Source organism: Centrocercus urophasianus, unplaced genomic scaffold (assembly GCF_019232065.1).
Source record: "Centrocercus urophasianus isolate 14NV4802_14NV808 unplaced genomic scaffold, USGS_Curo_1.0 seq_12, whole genome shotgun sequence".
NCBI lineage: Eukaryota > Metazoa > Chordata > Aves > Galliformes > Phasianidae > Centrocercus > Centrocercus urophasianus.
This window is the reverse complement of record NW_024884364.1, coordinates 35640620-35662789: the sequence shown is the minus strand read 5'-3', so window position 1 is coordinate 35662789 and position 22170 is coordinate 35640620. Positions and strand designations below refer to the sequence as shown.

At 37.2% G+C, this 22170-nt stretch overlaps 1 protein-coding gene across 2 annotated transcripts in view; it reads left to right on the top strand.

Moving 5' to 3' along the window:
- USP9X (ubiquitin specific peptidase 9 X-linked) overlaps positions 1-17675 on the top strand; it is a 99180-nt gene extending 81505 nt beyond the window's left edge. For both annotated transcript variants that reach the window (XM_042810945.1, XM_042810944.1), the window contains exons 34-45: positions 89-230; positions 430-1180; positions 1664-1787; positions 3030-3255; positions 3806-3935; positions 6987-7172; positions 8809-9029; positions 10902-10990; positions 13372-13528; positions 13895-14107; positions 14571-14666; positions 16087-17675. In XM_042810945.1, the coding sequence (XP_042666879.1) occupies positions 89-230; positions 430-1180; positions 1664-1787; positions 3030-3255; positions 3806-3935; positions 6987-7172; positions 8809-9029; positions 10902-10990; positions 13372-13528; positions 13895-14107; positions 14571-14666; positions 16087-16221 (2470 nt within the window). In that variant the 3' untranslated portion in view covers positions 16222-17675. The remainder of the gene's footprint in view (positions 1-88; positions 231-429; positions 1181-1663; positions 1788-3029; positions 3256-3805; positions 3936-6986; positions 7173-8808; positions 9030-10901; positions 10991-13371; positions 13529-13894; positions 14108-14570; positions 14667-16086) is intronic.
- Positions 17676-22170: the final 4495 nt, after the last annotated feature.

Genomic DNA, 22170 nt, shown 5'->3' with positions numbered 1-22170 from the left:
TGCAATTTAAGAGAAGGACTCATCAACGTAAGTTGAACATGTTTTACCTTTCTCTTACATATATCTGTTCGTTTTTATTCATTTATAGGTACGAATGTGAGGAATCCTTCACAACTCTGAATGTAGATATAAGAAATCACCAAAACCTTCTTGATTCTTTGGAACAGTATGTCAAGGGAGATCTATTGGAAGGTGCAAATGCGTATCATTGTGAAAAATGCAACAAAAAGGTAATGATTTGTTATATATAAAATTTGTGTACCACTGTATTGATACAGCTGTATCAAGTTCAGTCTTAGTTTGTGTTTAGGAAAAAGTTATAATTACTGAATTTGGCTGTTGGTAAGAGTGTTATGAACTCTTCAAACACTTTTTGAAGGAGCTTCAAAACTCATGACTGCTCATGTCCCTTTTGTTGTTTTTCCTTAGGTTGACACAGTGAAACGCTTGTTGATTAAGAAGTTGCCTCCAGTTCTTGCCATCCAGTTGAAGCGATTTGATTATGACTGGGAACGGGAATGTGCAATCAAGTTCAATGACTATTTTGAATTTCCAAGAGAGCTGGACATGGAGCCTTACACAGTAGCAGGTGTAGCTAAATTGGAAGGAGATGATGTAAATCCTGAAAATCAAATAATACAAAATGAACAGTCAGAAAATGAACATTCTGGGAGCACAAAATACAGGCTTGTTGGTGTGCTTGTACATAGTGGCCAGGCCAGTGGCGGACATTATTACTCTTATATTATCCAGAGAAATGGTGGCGATGGTGAGAAAAATCGATGGTATAAATTTGATGATGGAGATGTGACAGAGTGTAAAATGGATGATGATGAAGAAATGAAAAATCAGTGTTTTGGTGGAGAGTACATGGGAGAAGTATTTGATCATATGATGAAGCGGATGTCCTACAGACGCCAGAAGAGGTGGTGGAATGCTTATATTCTTTTTTATGAACGTATGGACACAATAGACAAAGACAGTGAACTAACAAAATACATTTCGGAACTTGCTATCACCACTAAACCACATCAAATTAAAATGCCATCAGCCATCGAACGAAGCGTGCGGAAACAGAACGTGCAGTTCATGCATAATCGTATGCAGTACAGCCTGGAGTACTTCCAGTTTATAAAGAAGTTGCTTACTTGTAATAGTGTCTACTTAAATCCTCCTCCAGGTTAGTATGAGAATTTGGTAATTATGGATTAATTTCCTGTGAGAATAATTTTGATTGTGTTGTCAAGAATTTGTTTAGCTGAGGAGAACTTTGCACTTTCTGCTCTGGCTGTTTCTGGATTTCTGCAGTTAGACATCTGTTGTTGAGTTGGTCATCGGTGATAACATGCCAGAGTATTTAGTAAATACTGCTTAGTTTATGTACTAAGTTCTGTTAAAATGTTTATGTCTACGGGAGTTTCTGCTGAAGATGATTCTCACAAGTGAAATGCTGAATGGTTGGTAAGCATCTGTAGCCTGCAATGGTAGGTTAACATGTGCTGATCTTAAAGCTTACATTTTCAAATAAAATGGAAACTTTGATGTTTCCTTTTAAAATTTGGAAACGATGTCGGACAAAATACCAGTTCTGAATCAGTTGAAGTATTAAAACTAAATTACCTTTACTTTGTTTACATGTGAGTATTCTGTTTTTTTTTCTTAGGACAAGATCATCTGTTGCCAGAAGCAGAAGAAATAACTATGATTAGCATTCAACTTGCTGCTAGATTTCTCTTCACCACAGGATTTCATACAAAGAAAATAGTCCGTGGCCCAGCTAGTGATTGGTATCTTATCTTTTAACAACAACTACAGTTCTGGAAGTTCAATGTTTTTTGAAAGATCCTAGTTTGTGTGCATATGACAATGAAGTGTTAGTGGTCCATCCTGTCTTCTGTCCCTCCCCCAAATATGTGGGGAAAAAAAAGAGAAAATACTGGGAGGGAAATGAGTCTTAAAATAAGCTACTGAGCTGAACTGCTTTAAAATTCATTTTTAAACAGAGTTTAAATCTGCCCTTTTGCCTGCCTTTGTCATTAGATTCTACTTTTTTAGAGCAAGACTAATAAGTTACACATTATAATATGAATTCAGAATTTTGTTCATGGTTCAGTAAATTTTAAACAGAACTATTTTCAACCCAGTTAAGAAGCTTATATTTGCTTTCTAAATTTCTTATTTCTAAAACTGTTCCTTTCAGATTCTAAAACTATAGATTCCATTAGCAGAGTGCTTATATACATTGCTATGAGGCCTGTATTTCAAATCTGTGTAATCTGTGTGTAGTATAATTAACCGTGCAGCTTTATCTCAGCATTTTAGGTGTTTTAGTTTAAACTGTTAGTTTGTTCTGGGGAGAGGAATGTGGGTACTGTTAGAACTAGGAAGAAAATCTCATATTCGTGAGTAGTTTACCAACAGCTATAAAGTAGTTGTTCAATATGTGGCAAACATGTGCCTCACCTTTTTCTTTAACAGCAACTTTCAAAACTAAGTTATACCTGTTATTTTAAGAGATCAAGAGGCATTGAAATATTGCTGCTGAGAGGGGAGCAGTCACGAGTCCTCTCCAAAACAGGCACTTTACTGTTTGTTTTTTTTTATTATTATCTCTAAATGAGAATGTGAATTCCTAACATGTTATGTATTTAGTTTGTAGTCTTATACATAGCTTACGTATATTTTGCTGATCAGCCTCTCCCCCAGTCTGAATACAGAGGAAATGAGAGCTACCTATTTAGGACTGCATCTAGTAGTAGATGGGAGGGCAGGGAATGTAATTCTTTTGTTATGGTTTTACTTCTACCATCCATAGCAACAGCTTAATACTGGAAGTTTTTTTTAATTCAAAGTATTTTGGTTTTTCAGAATCATCTGTGATTGTAACTTGTTCATCTGACTGTAAACACTTTGTGAGCAAAAAATATGTGGGAATCACCTTTATTGTATATTTTCAAGTTCTATAAAAAGACCACAGCTATCCATTAATTAGTGTCATGGTCTCTAAGTTGTATCATCTTCTGTTTCAGGTATGATGCATTATGCATTCTTCTCCGTCACAGCAAGAATGTACGCTTTTGGTTTGCACACAATGTCCTTTTTAATGTTTCAAACCGCTTCTCTGAGTACCTTTTGGAATGCCCTAGTGCTGAAGTGAGGGGTGCATTTGCAAAACTTATCGTATTTATTGCACATTTTTCGTTGCAAGATGGACCGTGTCCTTCACCTTTTGCCTCTCCTGGACCTTCCAGTCAGGTATTTAATTTTCTAATGGAAATATTTGAAAACGTATTCTTATCTTCATTAATAGCATTTAATAAAAAGCTAGTTCCGGAGTAGATGTTTACAAGAAAACTGTAAACCCTGTACAACAGCCTGTTTTGCACTACTTAACGTTGCATAACCAATTTGTGTGAGAGTTGCTGTCAGAGGGGTTCAGTTTCACCTCATTTTTAAATCTCTGTCATAACTAAGTAATGAGAACTTAGAATTTAGTTGCAAGTACAATACTACAAAATAAAAGTAGGTAATTAGATAGTGTGAAAGGTAATGAACCTTTGTTTTCCATTTAGAATTTTAAAGAAGACATGTAGGAGTCCTTCAGGGTATTCAAACCTGGCTGCCATGGGAGAAAAAATTCAGTTGAAAACTTGTGTGTGCATAATTTCTCAGCCATGTATGATATTCAGTGTAGCAAGTATTATTCTCTGTGTAATACTAGTATACTAGTGGATACACATTTTCTGTCATCACAAAGTATGAACTAAACAGGTTCAACCATTAATAGTACAACTTTCTTTTATAGGCTTATGATAACTTAAGTTTAAGTGATCACTTACTGAGAGCGGTACTAAATCTTCTTCGAAGAGAAGTATCTGAACATGGGCGGCATTTGCAGCAGTATTTCAATCTGTTTGTGATGTATGCCAATCTAGGTAAGCCAATTACATGCACTGTACTGATGCAGTATAATGCTTTTTATTAATGTTTTAGTTTTCCAAGTAATTGCATGAGAATCCAGTTTTTCAGTTTCAAGCAGATTGTTAAGATTAAGTGAGTCACGTGAATGCTCTCTGGAGAACCTTTGCTCCTCCTGTTTGGGTTTTGAGGTTTCTGTCTTCCTGCTGTCTTCAGAAGGACAGCTGAAGCAGCTTAAAGCTATGAAGCTGTCCTGAGATCTTGTGGGGATGAAAATACAGGAAGATAAATTATTCTTCATGCAGACCTCTTTCACAGGGAAGTCATGAGATCCAGGAAGTATGTGGGAGTCTTAACGTTTCTGGTCTGAAGAAGTTCAGAAAGGTGGAAGTTCAGAAAACAAAGAGATGATTTTTCCTTAAAGTAGAGTAATGCAGCTGGTCATGTTTTGTCTGTGTGTTCCAGTTGTAGCCTTTCAGTGTTAATTTCAGTTTAGTTCACGTAGGAACTTCACAGCTACAAACGCAAACCATTAGCTCTGCAACACTCTTTCCCTTTAAAACCTCTGGGAGGCTGAGGAAATAGCTCTGTGTCTGTTCTTAAGGCATCATTGCTTGCCAGAATGTTTTCACTAAAGCATCATATGAGGTAAAAGAATGCAAAAATCAGGAAATTCCACTCTAAGTTTATCAAGTATTGTCGTTCATCCAAGATAAACATTGGCAGGAAAAGAGGGTGTTTTTGCAATATAGGAAGGCTTAAGTGAAATTCTCCCAAGCTTGGAAAAGTGATTCTTTTCCTGAACATTAGAGTCCTAAATTTACTGATGAAAAATTAAATTAGAAATTGAGTGTGATCTCCCCGTAAGTTTAGCTTCTTTGAATGCAAGGCTGGTAGGACTTCTCTATATTTGCAGGTGCTGTATTTAAGATTCATCCATCATACGCGTGCTGTAATACAACTGACGTGAGGCAATTATCAGTTTTGGAGCAGTAGATGTGAAATACTGGCTATTGCCTCTGCAGCATCAACTGTTTTTGCTGTGGGTCTTGATTATGTCCAGCACTACAAAAATATTAATATATACAATTTTAAAAGTATGAAAACAAACAAAAACACTTAAATTCTGGATTGTGTTTGTTCTTTGCCCAGAAGAAAGTTGTTAGCGTGTATGCTAAGAACTTGATAAAATAGTATCTGAAGGTAATTCTTACTGTTAAACTGAATTAGCTCCATTCACATTAATGTTAAAATCCTTATTATGCTTTCACATAGCGTTACACTCACACTGAAAATCAATGATAAACTGTTTCTGTGAGTTAAAACATTGTGCTTCATACTTTTACACTCAGGAAGAGCAATTAAGAGGAGTAAAATGCAAATTGAATGAATAAAATATTGCTTCTGCACTCCCAGATTGAAGAGGGTAGTTCACAATTTCTGACTGAGTAAATTTCTCACCAATTTTTTTTTTACTTTTCCCAGTTACTTGGATTCTCTATCAGGGACCATTTCTCATGTGGTAGCCTGTGTAATCAAGCATCTTTCTGTGCAGCATTTTCTACAAATTATACAGTACTATTCCATAGCAGTAGTCTGTTGGACTCTTACTCATATCTAATGTAAAATATTCTCATCCTTTGCGAAGCAGTATGAAGTCAGAAGATTGTTCCCTTGGGAATTCTACAATGTTTTACAGCATATATTGAGCAGCTCAGCTGTTGCTGGTTATCACCTCATACAGGCTAAAAGTCTGAGTTTTTGTTGGATTCCTTTTTGCCTAAAACGTTAAACAAGAATTTCAATCCAAACTAAATTATTTTAATATTCCCATGTAGAAATGGCGCACGAAGTTTTGGAAGTTCTTTAAAACTGTCTATCATCACAAAAGGAATTAAATTTGATGTCTGTAGTGTAACTCTAGGTAATTACTTCAGTTTCACCTGTACTGTATGTTATTTTGATAAATCTTTTTGTTAGGCAGATATTCCACCATGGCTGGACTTAATGTCGTTATAGAAAAGAGATGGGATTCTTCTGCTTTGACTCATTTTTTCTGAATTTTTTATGTCATTCAGTGCATTTGAAACCCCACAAAGATAAACATGGAAATATTAAGCAATTTGAGTCAGCCAGTTGTGCTTGTATATACTATGTACAAGCTGATGGCATCTGTATGGATGTACAGTGTGCATTCACCAAAAGATACAGTACATCCTTCCTGCTACACTCTTAAGTACTGTGAATAAGATTTCCTGTTTTGAGAGATTAAGTAATTCAAGCAAGAGAGGCCCATTCTATAAAGAATGTAATTACGAAGCTAACGTAACTAAAAAAGTACTGTAAGAGAGCTCTAATAAGGTGCTCTCTGGATTCCTTCCTCTTATTACAGAGATGATAGCTAAGATTCATTTGTTTTAGAATAAGAAAAAATTTTGCAAATGTGTGAGAAATCATGACTTATAGCTAAACTGAGAAACAGTATACAAGATCAGAAGGGACATATACCAGGTGTAATGGTAGATATGTGCAAGGCACCTTTGCAGTAAAACCAACTGATGTTTGGGTTAGTTGGGTTATTGATTGGTATTGCAGGTTTTTTTGTTTTTGTTTTGTCTTAAACTGATTTTTGTCATGCTTATTTGCACTTGCTGTGTAGTATGACACAGTTGGAAATGTCTTGAATTTGTAACTGATGTATCTATGGCATAGTGGAAAAATCACAAAGTACACTGTGGAGGTCTTCATCTACTCCTGGGCCACATAATGATCACCTCTGGGAGGAAAAAAAAAAAAAAAAGAAACTTTTTGTTCCAAAATAAACACAAATGCTAGTTATTCAAGTGTTAATGAGTACTGTTAAGAAATTGCTGTCATTTACAACTCTTGTTCAGCTGAAAAAAGATCACACTGAAGATAATTTTGTGTACATTTGACTGATTTTCTTTTCCAGAATAGGTAATAACTACACTAAAACCCAGTAACTGAGAAGTTACCAACTGCATAGTGTTTTTTTCTGAAAAATGTATGTCAGTGCTAGAAATAAGAAAAAAATTTTCACTCTGTAGGTGTAGCAGAGAAGACACAACTTCTGAAACTAAATGTTCCTGCAACCTTCATGCTTGTGGCTCTGGATGAAGGTCCAGGCCCTCCAATTAAGTACCAGTATGCTGAACTGGGGAAGCTGTACACTGTTGTGTCCCAACTGATCCGATGTTGCAACGTGTCATCGCGGATGCAGTCTTCTATCAATGGTATAGTGAATTTTACATTTTCCTTAGATCAATTGTATATACTAATAAATGTATTTTGTGCACCTTTTGTTACCATATATGAAATGAATTAGTTGAAAAAACGCCTGCCTTCCGTTTTTAACAGCTCCTTTCGTTTGAAGTTTTTTGCACACGAAATTGATTTGATACTGACATACTTAAATACATGTAAAACAAAAATCAGTTCTAGAGTTTGTACTTCGTGGTTTATTAAATAAAGATAGAAGAAAACAGATAGTGAAATAGTTACTTGTTGATGCAAAATATTACAGATTTTAGAATAGTTTAAACCGATCACAAAGACTTGCATAAAGATCTTTTGGTTCTGAGTAGGAAATAAAATAATGAATGACTTTCATGCTACCAGGACAGAGTAATCTGTGCACGGAAGAAGCTGTACCAGGCTCTGAAGCAGCTGAGTGGTTATTGGAGAAGAGACGTTGCTTTGGATAGCTCTTGAAAGTTCACTTGGTGCTCATTTGCAGTCTGAAAGACAAATAGAATCGAGCACTTTGATTTACAAATGAATCAGCTAGAAATTATCATAGAATAAATCATTAATATCCACACTGATTGAAGACACTGCGCAGCTACTTTTGAGAAATGATGGCAGAATATTGGGTTAGATGAATTTTATAGCTTGTCTTATAACCTGTATCTGTATGTGTTCTATATTAAGTATATTTTAGAAAACCTAATTAGGAATCTCTAGAGAAGCTATTCAGTGGTAAACTCATTATGGCTCAATGTGTCAGGCAGTAAAGTCAATAGCTAGAATGTACCATAGTAAGAATTAATGAACTGAACATTTTATTGTGCTATACTGAGCTGCAGAACCATTTGGCAACTTTGATTTGGTTTTATTTCCAGTACATTATTTGATGATAACAGCAAGAAGATATTCTGCTTTTGAAAATGAATAATATATTCACTGTATTCATAATATACTAAAAATGTGTTTTGTGTGAACATTTTATGACTATTAATTATGATTACTATTTGCAGAGTTAATTTATTTTTTGATTTAGCAAAATAAACTAGGAAGGTTCTCCTTCGGACTTTTATTCATATTCAGTAACTAAAAATGTAACACTGCTACATCAATAAACATCAGGAGCAAATGAACAGTCTTTCTTTGTACAAAATTAACATTACTGAAGAAGTTGTGTTAATTCTGATTTTTTTCAAGAACAGTATTCTGTCTACACTCTATAGATTCAGACTGGAGTTTTCTACCAGCTGTTCCTATGGTAGATTTAACGTGTCCTTAAATTTGATGGATTTGAACTGTATTATATAAGCCTGGAAGCAGATTCTGTAGTAAGAGGTTTTCACTGAGAAAACTTCCAGCAGTTCCTTCTCTTGCATATGAATCTGTCTTCAGATATTCTGCTTTGGTTGTCACAGTATAACTTTATCAGAGAGTAGCAGCTTTATCTTGGTCAGCAAGAGTCCAGCTTTGCAATCAGAAAGTTATTTCGTACCATTGCATGTTTCAAAGCAAATTGACTGTTGTGTTTTTGTGTTGTTTTTTTTTTTCCTTTTTTTCCCTTTCTGTTGCTTATTGATTAGTTACAGTGACTTAGATCTTGTTTACTAGAATAACTGCTTGTTGCAGGTAATCCTCCACTTACCAACCCCTACGGTGATCCTAATTTATCTCAACCCATAATGGCACTTCAGCAGAACGTAGCAGACATCTTGTTTGTGAGAACCAGTTATGTGAAGAAAATTATTGAAGACTGCAGCAATTCTGAAGAGACCATCAAATTGCTTCGTTTCTGCTGTTGGGAGAATCCTCAGTTCTCTTCCACCGTCCTAAGTGAACTTCTCTGGCAGGTAAAAACAAATGTTAGGATAAGGATGAGCATATGAGTGTGTGTGATGCAAGATGCTGTATTTATGTATAGGAATTGTCTTATTGAATACTGAACAGATGCTTGATAAAGAAATTTCCCTTAAGGTAGTATCTTTTGTCAGTGTTCTTTACTCTTGGGTGTATGCATCATAGCATAGTATTATGAGAAGTCCTTTTATAAATTTAGGAAAGCAGTAAATGTTTTTGAGTTAGGAGCACAAGGTTAAGGATGAACCTCAGGGCTCTGCATTTGCCCCTTGGAGGTCTATATTAGGACTGATAGTACTTAATATTGCAATTGGAGATGTGGTCAGAGTGGGATTGAGTGCACACTCAGCAAAAATGCGGATGACAGCAAGCTGAATGGTGCATGTTGATACTTCACAGGGAATGGATACCATTCAGAAGAACCTAGACAGATTTGAGAAATGAGCCCACAGGAACGTAATATGGTTTAATAAGGCCAAGTGCAATATGCTGCACTTGGGTCAGGGCAGTCTCGGATATAAGTAGACTAGAGAATGAATGGACTGAGAGCACCCCTGTGGGAGGAGGGCTTGGGAGTACTGGTGGATGAGAAGCTCAGCCAGCAGTTTGTGTTTGCAGCCCAGGTGACGAAACATATCCTAGTTTCAATCAGAAGAGTGGTGGCCAGCAGGGTGAATGGTATGGACCTATTGGATTGGGTCCAGAGGAGGGTCACAGAGATAATCAGTATTGGATCACCTCTCTTGTGAAGGCAGGCTAAGAGAGTTGGGGTTATTGCACCTAGAGAAGAGAAGGCTCTGGGAAGACCTTAGAGCAGCCTTCCAATACCTAAAGGGGGCCAACAAGAACAGTGGGGAGGAATTGCTTATCTATGAGTGCAGTGATAGACATAATCTATTGGTTTTAAGCTAGAAGAGGGTAGGTTTAGAGTAGATGTTAAGAGGAAATGCTTCACTGTGAGGATGGTGAGGCAGTAGGTGTGAATGACTTACCCAGGAATTGTTCAGCCACTCTGCGGATGGCACTTCGGACAGCCTGATCTGCCTGTGGCAGGGAGGTTGGAACTGAATGGGCTTTAAGGTGCCTCCTAACTGAAGCCATTCTATGAAAGAAATAGACAAGGTTGATCTCCTTAGTGCGTTTTATTCATTTTCCATTCATAATCCATCTAACAGCTTGTTTCATTAGCATCAAACTTTGGGATATTTTCTAAAATCTCCCTTTTATTTATTTTGACTCTGCATGTAAGGTCATTTTTTTTACAAGTCTGTAAAACATATTTGGCTTCAGGCTCAGGAAATAATCATTGTTTGGAACTGCATTGTTTTTCCTTTGTCATTTTTATAAGGTTAATCGTACTTTTCCACTCCAAATAAAGTTTGTTTTAACTTCAGTTAGCTAATCATTATCTATGTAAATGTGAAGCTTTTCTGCATCCTTCTTGAAAAAAAAAAGTGAGAGTCAATTTACTGATGTTTTACTTAGCTGCATATTTCCCGTTTTAGTATAACCTTGAACATACTGACTAGAAGTAACAATATCAGTGGAAAATACTATTTTGTAATTTTACTTTTCTAAAGGTACTTTTCAAGATAACATTTCTGCGTATCATGCCTGGCACTTCAGTTGTGTTAGAAACTCATGATGAAGCACTTCTCCTTTACAAAACCTACCATGAATTTAGAAAACAATCTGATGCTACCAGCATTGAAAGTAATAATAGTGTGCTTTGCATCTTGAAATATCCCATACATTACTATAAAATTCATTTCAAATTAATTGCATTATTATTATTGTATTGCTCTATGTAATCTACATACTTTGAAGAATGCTTTCTTGTTTTCTCTGCATTTTTACTTTTTAAGGTTGCGTATTCATACACGTACGAGCTTCGACCTTACTTGGATCTGCTTCTGCAAATCCTATTAATTGAGGATTCTTGGCAAACTCACAGGTTTGTAGTTACCTATCTTTTCATCATTTGTTACCACTGTGTTTGGTACAGCCAGTTCTCCCAGTGATTCTGCTGCTAATCCTTTCAAGAGGTTAGTTTTAGAACAAAAGATAGGGAATAAAGCATTTTTTTCTCTTTATCACAAATTTCAAGACAACTTGAATCTGTATTTTTTTTAACCTGTCTTCCTTACTATTGAGAAATTTGTCCTATGAATTCAAGATTTTTCATGTAGAGGAGAAGTTAAGCTAAACATACCGGTATTTACTATAGATTGCTTAGACTGATTCCTGCAAGCATCTCATTTTAAGAGGGTTCAGTGATATTCTGGCCTCACTAATACATGTAGCAATCATAGGAATGACACTAAGGCGTGGGTGAAGTGTGAACCTGGGAGAAGAGCAGATTTTGTAGATGTGAATATTTTGTGTGATATCATTTCAGTAGAATTTTATCTTGTAAAATATTAAATATTCACCCAGTTTCAAACCAAATTTTCATGTCTAGGGAATGAGGCTTATGAAAGGTAAGATTAGGAAAATGTAATTATTGCAAATGATTTCTGACTGTCTGAGAGGTTAGAGGTCAATTCCTCAGAAGTTTTACACAGTAATAGGAGAGGTAGCACAAAATAAATGTAATCAGCGTTCTACACAAAAAATTCAAAATTTCTGTTTCATAATTGATGAATATTGGCAGTACTGGATTTACTAAATAATTTGCAGCCATGTCCCATGCGTATTTTAAATATTTTGAGTAAGAGCATGCTTGACTTTAAAACTGTCTGCCACAGTGAAGTTGTTGGAGTGAACTCATAAATACATCCCTGTAGATGTAGACTACTCTCAGGATTTCAACAGTTGCCTAGCCTTACTCTAGAAGATACTTAGAGAGAGGATGGTAATCTGGCTTACCACACTCCAAAACCCGAAGGCTAGGGTGGAGGGGTTTCTTAATTTTCTTTATTGGAATTACTCCTAAGGTAAGGGATGAGAGTACCCATCATATGTGGGCTTTTCATGTTTGCATAGATATGTAATGCAAATAGAAAGTGGTTTGTTAGATGTACTTCCTTCTAAGCAGATGTCCTGTCCAAAGTCCACACAGCACTGGAGGATGGGCATATTTTAGGAAGTACGAAGTAAAAGAAAGCATGCTATGGTGAAAATGTAGGTGACAAGCAAGCTTGTTTAGATTAGTACTATGTTTGAAATAATGTAGATATGAAAGAGGTTGAATGTGGTGTGGCTTTTATTATATTGAAGATATACATCATTTTGTATTCAAGACTGTAGTCTCAAGAATAACAGCTTTCATTGGATTCATGCTAGGCTGCAGCAGAGTATATATACAGTGTCCAATTGCAGTCATCTTCTGATTTCTTGCTGTCAAGAACAGTGTAACTGTCCATAGTAAATAGTAATGCATATAACTTCCAGAAAATTAGAATCATGTGTTCTTTAACAGTGTGCATCCTTTAGTGCTTCTTGTATTCTCTTACTGGGATGGCTGCTGCCATTCTTTGGCATCGTGATTTGACAAGTTAATGCCCCAGTTTGGGGATAGATAGAACTGAATAGAGAAGAATCACCTAGGTTGGAAAAGGTTTTCAAGATCACATGTCGCCTCAGAAAAGAAGCCCACGCTCCTCTTGCTGTGGTCTGGTTGAAGAGCAATGAAGTCTACCCTCAGCTTCCTCCTGCAGTCCCAGTTCCCTCAGCCTCTCTACATAAGACTTGTTTTCTAGTCCCATCATTGGCTTTATTGCACATCACTACATGTGCTGGAGCAGTGCAGTGCAGTCCATGGAGTGAGGCCTAGGTTGTCAGCTGCCTGGAGACTTTGCTGATTGTTGTCAGAAATTGAACAGGAAAGAGGTCAACAGCTGGTCCTACAGTGAATGTAGCTCTTAGAGATTTTGACAGTCTAGGAGCTGTGTTCTCCTCCAGTGTTTTTTTCAAAACCAAAACTAAGTAAATTGGGAAATAGTGCAAAAACTGAGTGTGTCAGTTAATTCCTTTATCTGCTCCCTGAAGAGTGGAAGGCACAGAATGTGTGTTTGGTTTCAGTGATTGTCCAAGTCCCTTATGCACTTGCATGTACCATTCACCTCTCTTCAGAGAAACTGCATCTAAAAGGCTTTATCTTGAAGATCTGTAACTGTAACATAGTCCTTCTGTCAAGGATTTAACTGTTTCAAACTCTGTAGGAACGTAATGAACTTAAAAATACTGTTTTGTAAATGCAGTTTATATTAAAAAAAAAAAAAAAATCAACGACACAAAAAAAAAACAACATTGCTGTGATTGGTTTTATTTTGTTCAGAGAGCTTAAACTGTTGACTGGCTTAAACATTACCAAATACTGGAATATTTTTGTAGGATTCACAATGCGCTTAAGGGAATCCCAGATGACAGGGATGGACTATTTGACACCATTCAACGCTCCAAGAACCATTATCAGAAAAGAGCTTACCAATGTATAAAATGCATGGTAGCCCTCTTCAGCAACTGCCCTGTAGCCTACCAGATCCTTCAGGTAATAAATTTTGTTGTCTCTTGCTGCTGTTTTTTTCCTGCTGTCTGTTTAAAAAAATATATATATATATATTCAGTTTTCACTGGCTTGACAAAATTATGGCCTTCAAGTAAAAACTCATGTAAACCTTCTGATATCAGATGGTCAGTATATTGAATTCAGAGTTTTTTGATTATACTTGTGTTCATGTGATGCAACTGCAGTTGCAGTATAACATGCTCTTATACTTCAGTTTTGAAGCTTATATTGTGAAAAAATGAGTCTTTTGAACGACAGCATATAAGTTGGTTTCTCTTGAAAGGAAAAAGTATTCCTCTCTTGAAGTACAGAGAAAATAATTTCTAAATGCTAACTTTGTATCTGCAGAGTAACGGAGATTTGAAGAGAAAATGGACCTGGGCAGTAGAATGGCTTGGAGATGAGCTTGAGCGTAGACCATACACTGGCAATCCCCAATACACCTATAATAATTGGTCTCCACCTATACAAAGCAATGAAACATCAAATGGCTACTTCCTAGAGAGATCACACAGTGCTAGAATGACTCTTGCAAAAGCTTGTGAACTCTGCCCGGAGGAGGTAAAGAATTATTTCAGCATGGGTTAAAAATTTGGAGTAAATATATCTATAAACAAGTGATTGATAAGGAGTTATACTTTTGTTAGCTTTAGTTATGTACTCACGTTTTTATCCACTTCCTATCCACTGGTTTTACAGACATCCATCAGTTAAAGAATTAGTCTGGAATTGAAATTAAATGTTTGAAGTAGATTACGAATGATTGAAGTCTATTTTTTTAGTACTGTGTTGATAGGTGGGAATTTAATACAAATACATCATAACCCTAATACAAATCATTATTATATATTATCTATACATATTATATCACTTGTATAGATATGAGCTACAGGTGACACTGGGGGTGGGGGGAATGTTTTTTCTTAGAGCATGCCTGAAAGGGTCGCTTGCACAAAGCATTGGTTCTGAATAGAACAATCTTAATTTGTTTTACCTGAGTAAATGAATGTTTTTAAAACTTCAGGAACCAGATGATCCTGATGCTCCAGATGAACATGAGTCTTCTCCACCTGAAGATGCACCACTGTATCCCCATTCACCTGGTTCCCAGTATCAACAGGTAAAAGCTTAAGAATTGCTCAGAGCCCTGGGTTAGCTTTTAACGTTAGCATTCACGGTAACTCTCATTACAGGTGTTTAGCCAGAAGCATGATACTATCAAATATCACCACTGGAGAAATACAGATTCGGATCCATTTTGCCAGAAACAGTGTTCCCATCACTTTCATGAGAGAATTTTAATGTTACCAGATCAGAGATTAATCATCCATAGAAACAGCAGGGGGACAGATGTCATCCCAGGCGTGTGCATACGAAATTAGATTCTGGTATTTGTTTGTGTTGATATTTTGTGAGTTGCTTTTCTCATTTTTTAAATTTAGAATCAAGCTTAATGCCTGATTTTTGGTTAGAGTTGATGATAAAGCTTTCATAAAAGTGGATATCTTTGCTGTGTGCAATGAACACTGATCTCCAAATTTTAAGTACATACAACATGTAAATTTGTTCCAGGCTGAATGGCTGCTTAGTTAAACTTTTAGTGGAGAGACAGATCTAAAAGAAATCATTGCCAGATATTTTGACTGACTAAATTAGTAGGTTCCCTACTTAGTTCCCATTTTTCTTGTTCCAATTAATTTTATTTATTCTCAGTCTGCTAATTTAATTTCCTCTCCTGCCCAAACCCATTTTCCCTCCATCTTGCTTTCCTTACTTGGTGTTCTCAGCAGAGCAGTTGGTAAGTTGTGCAGATTTTCCCACTCCCTTGTGAGCTCCTGAGTTCAGACACATATTGTAACCCCACCGTTACCCGTGTGGTGTGTTCACTTCCTTGCAGTAGGTGGCATTTTTCACTAACGCACACAATCCCTAATTCATGTTTCTGATTTCTCCACAGTTGGTTAAAATCTGCAAAACAATAGGTAGATGAGGTATTTTCATTTGTCAGCTGTGTGTACAGCTTTTTAAGTTGGGACAGAGCATCTGGAGAAAACGACTGGTCTAGATTTCGTTCAGTTCTGTAACATTAAAGTTTTCCCATACATCAGTGTATGTTACATAAATACAGGTCTGCTTTTTCCATTGTCGTAAGGAAAACATGCACACCAATTGAATCTGGTCATTAAATATGCACAGCTCAATATCCAGAGCACACAGGCAGCCCATTTTTCTTGCTTTTGCTTTGCATGTAAATGTTCCTTAGTCAAAAGCTACAATGACTGTTTAATTCATCATTGTATCTTTACAAGTTGAAAATCTAATTACACTGTGTTAGTTAGAAAGGTAAGTGAAGGATGTGAGTCAGAGGAGCGGCGACGCTGTCGTGTACGTTCCTGCAAATACTGCCACAGCAGATGTTGGGTGTGCTCAGAGATACTCCTCAGTACTTTGAAGTGAGAGGTGAAAGCCCAGTAAGTGGTTAGTGAACGGTCTGCTGATTCAATGTAATGTCCTTGTAAAATGTTTATGCTTTGTTCCAGAATAACCATGTGCATGGACAGCCATATACAGGCCCGGCAGCACATCATATGAACAACCCTCAGCGAACTGGCCAACGAGCACAAGAAAACTATGAAGGCAGTGAAGAAGTTTCCCCGCCTCAGACAAAAGATTAGTGAAATGCACATAATCAATTAACTTGCTCCATCAAGACTGTGCACCCAGGCCTTACAGTCCAACCTTTCTCTGTGTCTGGCTAATATTTAAAACTAGAAAAACTATTCCTAATCAACATGGAGTGGAGAGTCTATTCACTGTCTTATCTGCAGAAAATTGCTGTCAATATATAACCCGCCTGCAGTGGAAAGTGTATAGTGTTTTGTAATAAATGGCCTGATGCTAATGTGTAAATGGCAAAGGTGTATATAGTATATTAATGTTTGACTGTTAATTCTTAAGCAAGAAACATTTTTTTTGTCTTGATGAGACTCACAGATCTACAAAAAAAAACAAAAAATAATTTCTTGATATATCTGCTGCGCTCTGCGACCAGTGTTGCCTGCCTCACGGCAGTTGGATCAACTCCTTTATGAAAAAGCCTATCCATGTCAACCACAAAAATAGTTTCATGTTAATTCTTTGCCACTGGAGTCGATTTTACTATGAGCAACGTAATGGCTGGTAAACTTTTAATTATTTGGTTGATGTGGAAAATTGGTGATGTAACATTGTTTCTAGATCTTTTTTCATTGCCTTTTTCATTCTGGTATTAGGTTAATCACTTTGAAGCTATAGTTATGCTGTAACATTTAGCATGGCTTCACACCAAGTTAGTGTAGCCAACGAGGGGGGAAAAAAAGTGACAGCAGTTGTCCCAATGTGACAACTGTATCGCTCAGAACTTTTTCTTCTTACACCTAGACTATAAAATGGGGAGGGAAAATGTGACAAACAAACAAGTGGTTTTCAGTTTCACATATGTTCCTCACATCTGATGTTTGACAGTTCTGTCTCTGGGTGGGATAAAGAACACTTAGTTTTCAGTAATAGGAATTTAAAAGATTTAAAACAAATATGCAAAAATTTGCTATGCCAGGATGCCTGGAGCATAATAGACTGTATTTGGTGTGCTTGTTTTGTTTCTTTGGTAGAGCTTATTAGATAAACTTCTAACACTTTCCTTCTACTGCATCCCAGTGAAGTGGAAGTCAACAAAATCACACAGTACTTGTGAGTGCCACTGCACCAAGTTAACTTGCTGGTTTTCTGCTCGTTCACAGTTCTACTTGAAAGCGAGAATTGTCTTAGCTCTTTATCCATATGCAGGAGATCTTAACATTAGAAGCAGGGTTTAATGAGAAGAGAAACTACTGGTTAGTCAAATACAATTCTGAGGTATCTCTATTCCAGAATAAACATTTGTTTAAAGACTTCGAGAAACGCATCAGTAAATACTGTATTTAAATGAAAATTGGTAACTTGAATGTGTGTAATTTTTTGGAACCTGTCTAAAAACCAAATACCCCTGCAAAACAGATACAGCCCACCCTATACTATTTAAATATTTTGCTGTTTTATTTTATAGAAATTATTTTGCTGAATTCACAAATAGAATTTGATTTAAGAAGAATGTTTTGTCCTGTGGTGTGTGTTGATTTTTTTTTTTGTTGTTTTTTGGTTTTTGTTTTTTAATGGACTGCACAGAAAGGATTCTGTGCAGTGGCACTGTGCTGAGTTCTGGAACAACAGTCACGTTGAGATTTCTGTGCACACACAAAAAAAAGAGAAAATAAAAAATTGGCCCATCAGAATAAAATAATCAGGACGATTACACTGTAAAAGTTTCTTAATGTGATTTATCTTGTACTTTTTGTATGTTTTTATATATACATATATATATTTAATGAGCACAAGCTTGATGGTGTTTTTTACAAATGAGTTGATAGAAACAAAGCTGCTTATCTAATTAAAGGTCTGTAGTTTTGAAATGAACCAAGGAAAATTCAGTCGCAGGCGCATTCGTAGGCATTTTTAGGGACACAGAAGATTTTAGAATACGCTTATGTAGCAACGATCACTTTTATGCTTCCATGTTTTCTCAGTGCTCAAGTTAATTCAGATTTTTTCATAGTTTTTTAGTAATGCCATTTTACCTGGACTTAGTAAATTTGGGTAAAGTTTTTTCCCATTTATGTTTGGGAACGCTTCTTGAAAGTTTTAACTCAAAAATTGCTGGCCTGAGTACTGATGTTGAAATAGTTCCTATTTATTTGGACCAGTAATTGTTAAACGAGCTATCTCAGAGGTGATTATTATTACGTATTTTTTACTATATAGGTAAAATATATAATATTCTAGTTCAGCCTTGCCAAATGTGTTCACTTTTAATAGTGCAATGATTGTAGAGACGTGTAAAACCTGTGACATTTTAAGGCTGTGACTTTTTCAATCATCTACACCCCTGCCCCTGAACGGAAGGTGACTGCAGCAGCAATCATTTTTCAGGTGACAAACTGAGGACTTGGTGTGTCTTTGTGACTTGGAAGAAGGATAGCCTATGTTGTCTGTTGCAGCTGCTGCTTTTAAACAGCTACAGTAAAAGGTGCAATGCTCTTTTCTTTTTCCTTTTTTTTTTTTTTCACTCTGGGCAAAACAATTTTAAATTGTATTTAACAAATGTTGTACAAGCAAAAAGTTTCATATGCATTTGACTGTCGCAGCATTTTGGCAGCGGTCATTTTCTGGCGACACCCAGTACCTCATTGTCGACGGCACACTTTAAAGCAGTAGTCCTCAAAGTGCCTACAGATTGAATTCCCCCATCACCAGTTCCAGTTTTCTGTTTGTTTAGGACAGCTGTTAGGGAATCTTTGGTCTTCCGCAAATAAGCCAATAAATAGTAAAGCAAATGCTCGTGTTCCTGACGATGTAACATCCAGTGCATAGAAACTGAACGTTCGTAAGTGATGTTATATGGTGGTGAGTGTGTAGCTTGATGTAGTGGGAAATCTGTAACCTTACCAAGCAGAATTTCTCCCTCTGTACAATTGGATTGTTGTTGTTTAGTATCTAAGTTTTTAACACTTCTTACTCTGAGTGTTGAAAAAGCAGTACTGCCATATACGAAAGGAACTTTGTTGCTGCTGTGTAACAGTAAATGTACTAAGCTTTGGTCGGAGAGATTGGTCACCCACACCCATGTTACCCCATTGTCAAATGAGATTGCACAGGGCTCAGCGAGAGCTCATTTCATGCACAGAGCCTTGCTGTATGGCAACGTGCAAGCAGAAGAGGACATAACTCAGTTTGGAATTCTGCAGAATTGTAATTTTCCCTATCTACCAGCTCTGGAAAGTCAAATCCTCTCTTTAGAACTAGTGTATCTTGCTGAGATTGAGCCAAAAAGAAATGAAGTTCCACAGCACCATTTCATATTAATTTTCAGAGTGGAAAGACTTTATTTTGAGAGAACACGAGAAAATTTTGTTAAGATGATGATGATTATGCTTTCTCAGCCATTGTGTTATTCCTCACTTGTGTTTTGGCTATGTACCATGAAAAACATCCAAGGTTCCAAAACTATATATATATGTTCCAGGAGAGAACAAGATTAGCCATTCTGCCAAAGCTGAACAGGCAAAAATTGGCTGCTGTAGCAATTCATTTTACTTTGAGTTTCAATAAATTTCTGTCTACCTCCGAGTCTCTTGGAAGGAATGATTAGGCTGATAAACTGCGTGATGGCAGAATGGCTCAGTGCATTTGTTGGTGTGTGTTTCGGTTAGTAACCGTTGCAGTGAGGCTCACAGCAGTGGTTTGTGTGGAAACAAAGGGAAATTGAAGATTAGTTATGTAAATTACAGGAAAAAGTGGCACATTAGGAAATTTGCAGAGAAGTTGTAGGTGTTTAAATATATTTAGTTAAGCTTTCTTTGTCCACACTGCAAGCCAAGTTGCTCCTAAGGTAAAAGGCACGTGCCTTAGGTTTTGGGAGGGGGAGATGCTCTTCTCACAGCAGTGTGGCAGTTCCTGTCGCTTGTGGTCCCGCTCCAGAATGGTGCAGTTCTGTGAAGCAGGACAGCAGTAATGTTGGCTCTCTTTCTTCTCACCTCCTGTGCTCTCCATCGTATTCGTGTCGTGCTCTTCTCACAGCCATGAGGTCTTGGGGATAAGGTCTAAACCTGCCATCTCTCTAGAGCAAAACTAAAGAAGTTTCCTGGGGGACAAGTAGTAAACATCTTGTAAGCACTGCATGCTGCGGAACAGTACTGTAATAAACAAGAAGTTGAAAGAAATCCAGCTGTATCCTTGTGCATGATTGCTGTTCCTCTTGCAAGTAATCTCTCGAGCAAGACAACAGCAAACGTTTCCTTGGACTTGCAGCTAGAATCAGGACACCAGTGCAGTAAAGATCCTTGCAGCACAAGCATCACACCCTGCGTATGCCCTCAAACCTGCTCAAGGGTGTTCATTGCCTCTTCCTTCTTTTGGTCTTTAGGGATTGCTGCGTTAATGCATTCACGTGCAGACTGGGAAGTCGTGCTGCACCAGGAGGGCTTTAACCCGATCTGAGCACTGTCACTTTTTACTCTGTAACTTTTTAAGGCTTGTACTATAACTGTCCTTTTGTTTCTAAGGTATAAAAGCTTCACTTGGACTTGCCATTTTTAAATGCCAAATAGCCTTGTTTATTTTATTTAAAATGAACAGTAAGTGTGTCCAGTCCTGCCCTCGTAGCTTTGAGCACAGTAGGCTGTTCTCAGAAGTGCACTGACAGAACCTCCAGCACTCCAGAGATCCTTATCCTGTAGTCACATTTTCCAATGCAGGCTGCAGTGACTAAAGGATCCAAGGATCTCAGTGATATTTGTTGGAGGTCTGCTGATGTTGGCACTTGATTGTTGATGTACTGTGAGGATCAGCGCACCCCGCATAAACTGGTGTGAGATGGCAGTATGCTGTCTTACTTGCTTTATTTACACTGACTTGCCAACAAGCACAGGAGAACCAGTTTCTGGAGGAGAAAAACACTCCTGCGCAAGGGCTAATTTTTCATTAAATACCCACTTCTGGATTTCTTTAGCCTTAGAATTCCTTAAAGCCGCTTCTTGAGAGTAGAATCAGACCTACAGGCTGTTTCCTTTGATGAATTTAATATAGCCTTATATTGATCAGCACAATTCTAAAGTGACAAGTGTCATTCTTTAACGTTGGAAATAATGTGTAAGTGTCCTCTCGTTTTAATAACAGGCTAATCTTGAAAATGAGATGAAGTTAACAGGTTTGATGAAGTCCTACAAAATCCAACCGTGGGTGAGCACTCAGTGCAGAAAACATGATAGTTCCCTCCCTATGTATGCAAGCTACGATGTTGGATAACATTACTTTTTATTCTTAACTTGCCCCCTTGCTATTTCAGTAGCTGTTTGTATTGCTCTAAGCTGTGCCACTTGCATAGTCTGCAGCTTCCTGATGCATGCACAGCCCTTACTGAAGCAAAATCTTCAAACAATTGGTTTTCTTCCAGTATAATTCCTTACACCTCATTCCTGTTCCCATTGCTATGATGTGCTATTTCTGACTTCATCAAATGACCAGGACTGAATGAATGCTTTATGAGTGTGGTTTCACCTGAGCCATTAAGAACAGTTAATCTTCCTTTCCGTCACAACACCTCTGTGGATGCAGCTTTTAAAGGTGTTAGCCTTTTTTGTAGCTTTAATCATTGAAAGGCTGCTGTTCTCATTCATAACTTCAAATTCCAGTTCATAATTTCTCGTAGTGTTTTCACACCAAATTTGTCATTCTGGATGGCTGGGATCACTTCCTAGTTAATGTTTTCTTACTTTCTATGAGCCAACCTCCCTGACTTGGAGCCTTTCTGAGTTCTGTGGCAGCAGCTCCGGTCTGGGCCAGGTGGGTTTTGTCGTCTCTCAAATCTCCTCACAACTCATTGAGATACGAAAGCTTTGTGGTGCTGATGGTGGTCTTGATTTCAAATAGCTTCTAGCTTATTGTGTATTTTTGTTCTGCTCCATTTTCTGTCCTGAGCAGTAAGATCCTACAGGTGAATAGCACTGTTAGAGGGAGCTGGCTGGAGTCTGTACTAGGAAAAGAGGGCTGGC